Genomic DNA, 9576 nt, shown 5'->3' on the forward strand with positions numbered 1-9576 from the left:
TGTTGGTGTGTGTGTGTGTGTGGGTGTGTGTTGTGTGTGTGTGTGTGTGTGTGTGTGTGTGTGTGTGTGTGTTTAGAAGGGAGGGGTGATGGGTTTCAGTGGGTGATACAGACAGCTTGATCCTTGGAGAGAGATGGGTCAGTATAGTGTGTGTGAGATCTCTATATAGAGAAGATGACTGTATACAAAGGAAAATCAAACCACTCTTTCACATCTTCTGTTTAATTACAACGTCGTTACCTGTGAGCTTTGGCACAATAAAATCTAAGACACTAACTGGCTAAATATTTGGGTATACCAGACAAAGACACATTTCCTGAGACACACTCATGCACACACACACTGTCCATAGGCCATAAGATTGGGAGTAGGCATATTAGTATGTGACAGAGTATTTTCGCTGTTAGCCCTCTTATTGGATGAGGAGCGGATTTAACCCATTGTAGCCTGACTGTTACTCCACATGAGACAGATAGGACACCCGGGGTTAACCCTGGACATGGGTGGGACAGTTTCATGAGAAATAGGGCAAATATAGCAGACTAGTATCAGCCTAACACATGGCAGCATGAAAACAGAATGAGCAGTTAACTGCAGTCTCTCTCTCTCTCTCTCTCTCTCTCTAACACACAATTCAGATATGATCAAACAGTCTCAGCACTCAGATCACACTTCTCAAACTGGGAGTAGAAAAGGAAATGACCATAATCCCAAACGCACGGAAACAGAGACTCAGGAGACCTGTCAGGGTGTGTGTATGTGGTAGCGGGGCATCTTCCTGAGCCCTCTACTCTCTGAACCCTGACACTGAGGATCTTGGAATATGTTTTCCACCACCTGGCTCCCACCTCCCTAGGATGACCACATGTTTTATTCAACGTCACATGAATATATAGACATACCCTATCTCAAAATGGTGGAAGATACACACAAGTCATGGGAGCTCCAAAATAGAGGTAGAAGCCTTGTAGTTGCCCTGTAGTGTAGTTGCCCTGTAGTGTAGTTGACCTGTAGTGTAGTTGCCCTGTAGTGTAGTTGCCCTGTAGTGTAGTTGCCCTGTAGTGTAGTTGACCTGTAGTGTAGTTGCCCTGTAGTGTAGTTGACATGTAGTGTAGTTGCCCTGTAGTGTAGTTGCCCTGTAGTGTAGTTGACCTGTAGTGTAGTTACCCTGTAGTGTAGTTGACCTGTAGTGTAGTTGACCTGTTTTTTTAGTGAATTTGCCTGTAGTGTAGTTGACCTGTAGTGTGTAGACTGTGTGAAATCCCTGTGTGTAGGATTTGTGAGGATTGAACCTGTAGTGAAATTGAACCTGAGTGAAATTGCCCTGTAGTGTGTAGTTGCCCTGTCATGTAGTTAAGTTGAACCTGTAGTGTAGTTGCCCTGTAGTAGTAAGTACCTGTAAGTGTAGTTGCCCTGTGTCGTAGTTGACCTGTAGTGTAGTTGACCTGTGGTATTGCCCTGTAGTAGTTGACCTGTAGGTGTAGTTGCCCTGTAGTGTAGTTGACCTGTAGTGTAGTTGACCTGTATATAGTTGACTGTAGTGTAGTTGCCTGAGGTGGATGTTGCTCTAGTGTGAGTTGACCTGTTAGTGTAGTTGACCAGTGTAGTTATTACTGTAGTGAAATTGTCCCCCTGTAGTGTAGTTGACCTGTAGTGAAATTGCCCGTTAGTCGTAGTTGACCATGTAGTTAGTGTGACCTGTAGTAGGTGACCTGTAATTGTAGTTGACCTTAGTGTAAGTTGACCTGTATCTAGTTTGACCTTTAGTTGAACCTATACTTAACCGTAGTGTAGTTGACCTGTAGTATATTTGACCTTTAGTTGACACTATACTTGACCTGTAGTGTAGTTGACCTGGTAGTTAGTTGACCTGTGTGTAGTTGACCTGTCAAGTATAGTTACCTTTATTTGACCTATACTTGACCTGTAGTTTAGTTTGACCTGTGGTGTAGTTGCACCTGTAGTGTAGTTGACTGTGAAGTATAGTTTGACCTCGTAGTGTAGTTGACCTGTAGGAATAGTTGACCTGTAGTGTATAGTTGACCTGTGGTGTAGTTTGACCTGTGGTGTAAGTTGACTGTTAGGTAGTTGACCTGTAGTGTAGTTGACCTAGATATACCTCAAAAGTTGGACTTTAGTGTAGTTGACCTGTAGTGTAGTTGACCTGTAGTGTAGTTGACCTGTAGTGTTAAGTTACCTGTAGTGTTAGTCTTGACCTTTAGTTTGACTTATACTGACCTGTAAGTGTAAGTTGACCTGTAGTGTAAAGTTGACATGTAGTGTAGTTGACCTGTAGTGTAGTTGACCTTTAGTTTAATCCTATACTCTGAACTCTGTCAGTTGAAGTTGACCTGTAGTGTAGTGTTGACCTGTAGTATATAGTTGACCTTTAGTGTAGTTGACTTTAGTGTAGTTGACCTGTAGTGTAGTTGACTGTACGTGTAGTTTGACCTTTAGTTTACCTATACTTGACCTGTTAGTTAGTTTGACTGTAGTGTAGTTGACCTGTAGTGTTATGTTGACCTGTAGTGTAGTGGAGCCTGATATGTTTGTTTGGTAGTTGACCTTTAAGTTACCTATACTTAACGTAGTGTAGTTGACATGTAGTATAGTGTGACCTTTAGTTGACCCTATATTGACCTGAGTGTATGCTGCCTTAGTGTAGTTGAACCTGTAGTTAGTTGACCTGTAGTGTAGTTGACCTTTATTTGACCTATACTTGACCTGTAGTGTAGTTGACCTGTGGTGTAGTTGACCATGTAGTGTAGTTGACCTGTAGTATACTGTTGACTGTAGTGATAGTTGACTCTGGGTGTAGTTGACCTGTAGTGTAGTTGAACCTGTAGTGTAGTTGACCTGTGTAGATTAAGTTGACCTTTAGTTGTAGTTGACCTGTTATGTGTAGTTGACCTGTAGTGTAGTTGACCGGTCTGTTAGCTGTAGTGTTGACGGCTTTAGTTGACCTAGTACTTGACCTGTAGTGTAGTTGACCTGTAGTGTAGTTGACCTGTAGTGTAGTTGACCTGTAGTGTAGTTGACCTGTGGTGTAGTTGACCTGTAGTGTAGTTGACCAGTAGTTGACCTGTAGTGTAGTTGACCTGTAGTGTAGTTGACCTGTAGTGTAGTTGACTTGTGAGTCAGAGAGAATAGGGCCTACCTTGGTCAAGTCTCCCACATCCAGGTAGTAACAAATGATGAAGACATTCCAGGCCACCCAGAGAGCCATCCACACGGTGTACTGTATAGGACACAAACACAAAACCGGTTAACTACATATTAACAACATGCATGGTGGAATTTATACACACTTACAGACACATGGGTTCATAAAACATCAGAACACATCATACATTGAAATAAGTCAGAACAGAAATGAAAGATCTCTGTGTGAATGCTGTTATGGAACACACTCTACACTGCACTTCACCTTTCATTGATTCAAGTGTAATACCCCCTCTGGCCTTCATGCTAAAGCTGCTGTAAGTCCATTAAGACTTGAAGGAGTTGGGTTTTAAACCAGCTGAGGGTTTAATGGAGGAGCATAAACAGGTCTAAGATATAATTCAATTAACAGTGTTTACAAAGGGTATATGTTACAAACAACAAACTAAAGAAAGTCGCACACTCCATATATAAACTCCCAGTCATTTATTGGGTATTTACCAATGTTTCGGCATCACTGTGCCTTCCTCAGGGTAATGTCATGAATACTTGAACCAGGTTATGTAGACAAACAGTGGAATTAGTGCAACCAATGACAATAGTGAGGGGTGTGTCATAATGATAAAGTTAATTAGAATGAATTAGTGAAACTTTTAAAAAACAATCGTTTATGGCATATTAAATATATTAGGCTATTATTATCATATAGAAACATAATTGAATATTGTACCCCATATTAGCATCAACATACATTATTGTTTAATTCAATTTCACATATTTAATTGTTTCGTATTTCATTTCATATTTGTTACAAGTAATCTTTTGGTTSMACCTTAATGTATAATGAGCATCATCAACAGGGGGAACATATTAGGTGTACGCTAATAAGCTGTAGAAAGAATATATCAATTTATAAGACTTGTTCAAAAAAGAAAGAATTGTTCATAAGGGCCTGAAATCAAARTCAATATTCAGACCAAATGGGGCCAATGTTTTTAGATAGGATATCCAGTAAGCCTCCCTTTGTAGGCTTTTCCACATGAACAGGTGATGAGATAGATTACTCCCTTGGTCTTGCATGAGATGTTACCCCTAACAGGGATTTTTTGACCTGTATGTGGGTGTCTGAAGAAGGATGTTTTTATAGTGCTATTGCACTGTGAGCATGAGCCACATTTGTAGTTCCCATTTTGGATAGGTGTCAAGAGTGTCTGAGTGGGCTCAGGGGGCATGTCAGATCTCACCTAACTATCTCCAATATTGCGACCACACTTACAGTAGAGCACCAGTGGGGGTCCATGTGTGAGATGTTTTTGTCTGATTGCAGAATATGCCAACACTTTTCAGGATTGCTTTCATTTTCTCCAAACCCTTGGTGCACTTAGTGCAAAAGACGGTTGCATTGTTTTTCTTCTTTGGTTGAGATTTTAGTAATTCCCCTCTTGGTTTTTGAGATTTTCATCATAGCAGCTTCAAGAGTTTTGTCCTTGTAGCCTCTCATTTTGAATGTATCTGTCATTATTTTAGCATTGCTGTCAAAATCTGTCTGGTGGCCACAGATTGGTTTAACCATGCATAACTGGCTATATGGTAGACCATTYTTGAGGGGAAGGGGATGCATACTATCCGCACATAGCAAGATATTGCGGTCTGTGGGCTTTGTGTAGACAAAAAAACAAAAAAGACAAAAAACWGAAAATAACAAACTATTCACTAACAAAGTCAATACTTTGTAGAGCCACCTTTTGCAGCAATTACAGCTGCAAGTCTCTTGGGGTATGTCTCTATAAGCTTGGCACATCTAGCCACTGGGATTTTTGCCCATTCTTCAAGGCAAAACTGCTCCAGCTGCTTCAAGTTGGATGGGTTTTTCTGCTGTACAGCAATCTTTAAGTCATACCACATATTCTCAATTGGATTGAGGTCTGGGCTTTGACTAGGCCATTCCAAGACATTTAAATGTTTCCCCTTAAACCACTTGAGTGTTGCTTTAGCAGTATGCTTAGGGTCATTGTCCTGCTGGAAAGTGAACCTCCGTCCCAGTCTCAAATCTCTGGAAGACTGAAACAGGTTACATCCCTCAAGAATGTATTTAGCTCCATCCATCATTCCTTAAATTCTGACCAGTTTGCCATTCCCTGCCGATGAAAAACATCCCCACAGCATGATGCTGCCACCACCGTGCTTCACGGTGGGGATGGCGTTCTCGGGGTGATGAGAGGTGTTGGGTTTGTGCCAGACATACCGTTTTCCTTGATGGCTAAAAAGCTCAATTTTAGTCTCATCTGACCAGAGTACCTTCTTCCATATGTTTGGGGAGTCTCCCACATTCCTTTTGGCGAACACCAAACATGTTTGCTTATTGTTTTCTTTAAGCAATGGCTTTTTTTCTGGACACTCTTCCGTAAAGCTCAGCTCTCTGGAGTGTACGGCTTAAAGTGGTCCTATGGATAGATACTCCAATCTCCGCTTTGCAGCTCCTTCAGGGTTATCTTTGGTCTCTTTGTTGCCTCTCTGATTAATACCCTCCTTGCCTGGTCCGTGAGTTTTGGTGGCAGCCCTCTCTTGACAGGTTTGTTGTGGTGCCATATTCTTTCCATTTTTTAATAATGGATTTAATGGTGCTCTGTGGGATGTTCAACGTTTTTTWATWTTTTTTTATAACCCAACCCTGATCTGTACTTCTCCACAACTTTGTCTTTGACCTGTTTAGAGAGCTCCTTGATCTTCATGGTGCCGCTTGCTTGGTGGTGCCCCTTGCTTAGTGGTGTTGCAGACTCTGGGGCCTTTCAGAACAGGTGTATATATACTGAGATCATGTGACATCATCTCCCTACTCATCCTAACCTAAAGACAGTAGAGAACTTACCCTCCCTACTCATCCTAACCTAAAGACAGTAGAGAACTTACCCTCCCTACAGACATGTAACACGTTGAGTCACCAAATCCCTTCCCTTCTTTTTTTCAAGAACGCTGACACACAAGTATTCTTCCCTCTATCTGCTCTTTAGTTACTCTCTCCGTTCAACTCCTCTCCCTCCTCTTTTCATCCTCCCTCCTTTTTCCTAAGATAGCTGACACTATTCTTTCCTTCTTATCCCTGTATCCTCTCTTGCCTTTGGTTATTCTCCTCCCTCCGACCTCTCACACATTCCCTCCAATCTGTCTTTTCTCTCTCCCTCGCCCTTTSACTTCCTTTCCACATTAACACCCAAATGGAGCTTTGCTAAAATATTTTTTATGTCTTTGTGAATCTTTTATTGTTTCTTAGCTTCATCCATCCTATTTGAAGGAGTATTTATGTCTGTAATAAAACCCTTTTGTGGGGGAAAGTCATTCTGATTGGCTGGACCTGGCCCCCCAGTGGGTGGGCCTATGCCCTCCTAGGCCCACCCATGGCTGCACCCCTCTCCACTCATGTGCAATCCATAGATTAGGGCCTAATACATTTATTTCAAWTGACTGATTTCAAGTAAAATATTTTAAATTGTTGCATGTTGCATTTAGATTTTTGTTCAGTTTAGAACATTAGTGATCTTCAATCTAAAACCTTCTAGGACATTCCATTGTATTTTTCAAACCTGGTCCTGCAGTGCTACAAGATGGCCAGGCTTTTGTTCTTGGCTAGTACTAACACACCTRATTCAACYAATCAAGAGGTGCTGTAACCCYCTCCCCCCTCCCCCCACCCAKAACCCCTCAGATTTAACCAAATCCTAAATCCACCTGGATTTTTGTTGAGGTTGGCTTTAGGGTGCACTCYGAGTGTGAAATGAACGGAAGTTGAGTCATTAATTAAATGTACTTACTGATAGATTAAGACAACAAACAATGTGTTCAAGGGGAGGGATCTTGGGAGTTTGAATAAATGGATAAATGGTTCAATACAATTTGGGCTGACACGTGTGTACATACATGCGTGCGTTTGTGTGTGTGTGTATGTGCGTGTTTGTACTCACCACTACAATGTAGCGTGGTCGGTATTGTATGGTGCCGAAGAGGCCGAGGATGACGATGATGATGTGGAAGAAGTTGGCCAGGATGGGCACCCACTGGTACCCCAGGAAGTCAAACACCTGTCTCTCCAATGCCACCAACTGCAGAGAGAGAGGCAAAAAGGGAGAGAGGGGAAAAGGGAGAGAGGGGGGAAGAGAGAGAGGAAGGGAGAGAGGGGAATAGAGGGTTAAGAAAGACTGAACTTGGGTGATGAAGGTAAATTACATCCAAATGAGCAAGGAATCTCCAAAGTACAATATAGGCAAGGTCCATTACTCAACCAACCACAATGTACAACAACAGTATCCTAATATCCAATGTAACACATCCATCCACATCCAAATGAAAGAATGCATCAGTGTAATCATCCATTCAACATTTAATCAGTCTTATTTCCACCCAGCCCTGAATGTCACTGTGAGATGTGGCCTCAGAACACAATACTCCTCCAACTGAGACTCTATATTGCTCAGAGGGACACAAATCTACACAAATACAGCTTTCATCCAGCTAACACAAATCCTTAGGGCCAACTTCCTGCACACACATACACTACATGACCAACAGTATGTGGAAGCCTGCTCGTCGAACATCTCATTCCAAAATCATGGGCATTAATGCTATAACAGCCTCCACTCTTCTGGGAAGGCTTTCCACTAGATGTTGGAACATTGCTGCGGGGACCAGATTCCATTCAGCCACAAGAGCATTAATGAGGTCGGGCACTGATGTTGGGCGATTAGGCCTGGCTCGCAATCGGCATTCCAATTCATCCCAAAGGTGTTCAATGGGTTTGAGGTCAGGGCTCTGTGCAAGCCAATCACATTCTTCCACACCGATCTCGACAAACCATTTCTGTATGGCCCKCGCTTTGTGCACGGGGCATTGCCATGCTGAAACAGGAAAGGGTATTCTCAATCAATCAATCAAATACATTTATAAAGACATTTTTACATCAGCCGATGTCACAAAGTGCTATACAGAAATCCAGCCTAAAAACCCCAAACAGAAAGCAATGCAGATGTAGAAGGGTATTATAAAATGTCTGCAGCATTGAAGGTCCCCAAGAACACATTGCCCTCCCATCACTCATAAATGGAAGAAGTTTGGAACAACCAAGACTCTTCTTAGAGTTTTCGCCCGGCCACACTGAGCAATTGGGGGAGAAGGGCCTTGGTCAGGGAGGTGACCAAGCACCCRATGGTCACTCTGACAGAGCTCCAGAGTTCCTCTGTGGAGATGGGAGAACCTTCCAGAAGGACAACCATCTCTGCAGCACTGCACCAATCAGGCCTTTATGGTAGAATGGCCAGATGGAAGCCACTTCTTAGTAAAAGGCACATGACAGCCCGCTTGGAGTTTGCCAAAAGGCACCTAAAGACTCTCAGACCATGAGAAACAAGATTCTCTGGTCTGATGAAACCAAGATTTTACTCTGGCCTGAATCCCAAGCATCACGTCTGGAGGAAATCTGGCACCATCCCTACGGTGAAGCATGGTGGTGGCAGCATCATGTTGTGGGGATGTTTTCAAGCGCCAGGGACTGGGAGACTAGTCAGAATCGAGGGAAAGTTGAATGGAGCAAAGTACAGAGAGATCCTTGATGAAAAATTGCTCCAGAGCTCTCCAAACTATTGCCACAAAGTTGGAAGCACAGAATCCTCTAGAATGTAATTGTATGCTGTAGCGTTAAGATTTCCCTTCACTGGGACCAAAGGGCCTAACCTGAACCATGTGCAGAGTCCAATGGCAGCGAGCTTTACACCACTCCATTGCGCATGATGATCTTAGGCTTGTGTGCTCGGCCATGGAAACCCATTTCATGAAGCTCCCGGTGAACAGTTCTTGTGCTGACGTTGTTTCCAGAGGCAGTTTGGAACTCGGTGGTGAGTCTGGACAGACAACGATGTTTACACGCTACACGTTTCAGCACTCAGCGGTACTGTTCTGTGAGCTTGTGTGGCCTACCACTTCGCGGCTGAGCTTGTTGGAAAGGTCACTATGACAGTGCCACGTTGAAAGTCACTGAGCTCTTCAGTAAGGCCATTTTACTGCCAATGTTTGTCTATGGAGATTGTATGGCTGTGTGCTTGATTTTATACACCTTTCAGTCGAATCCACTAATTTGAAGCGGTGTCCACATACATTTGTATATATAGTGTAGCTGCACCAACACACACATTCTCAGCTCTAACACTTATAGCCAGAGTGCTTGGAGTCGGTGTAAGTTATGAGAGAAAAGGCATTTAGTGGAATAAACAATGACAGATTCAAAGGAAAGAACAAGGTTTCCAAACCTCCTGCCAGGAGCCTCCAGGTCAGTAATGGGAGTATTATGGGAGAACAGGGCCACTTGTAATAACACCTCACCACTGATCCAGGGCAATTATTATTAAACAACAAATTCAAAAATACACA

General features: G+C 42.8%; 1 protein-coding gene across 3 annotated transcripts in view; it reads right to left on the reverse strand.

Moving 5' to 3' along the window:
- Nucleotides 1–9576, reverse strand: part of nkain4 (sodium/potassium transporting ATPase interacting 4) — a 138964-nt gene that overhangs the window by 74804 nt on the left and 54584 nt on the right. For all 3 annotated transcript variants that reach the window (XM_024006640.2, XM_024006638.2, XM_024006639.1), the window contains exons 2-3: nucleotides 7122–7259; nucleotides 3158–3238 (exon numbers count right to left, since the gene is read on the reverse strand). In XM_024006640.2, coding sequence (XP_023862408.1) covers nucleotides 3158–3238; nucleotides 7122–7259 — 219 coding nt within the window. The remainder of the gene's footprint in view (nucleotides 1–3157; nucleotides 3239–7121; nucleotides 7260–9576) is intronic.

Source organism: Salvelinus sp. IW2-2015, linkage group LG17 (assembly GCF_002910315.2).
Source record: "Salvelinus sp. IW2-2015 linkage group LG17, ASM291031v2, whole genome shotgun sequence".
Classification (NCBI taxonomy): Eukaryota; Metazoa; Chordata; class Actinopteri; order Salmoniformes; family Salmonidae; genus Salvelinus; species Salvelinus sp. IW2-2015.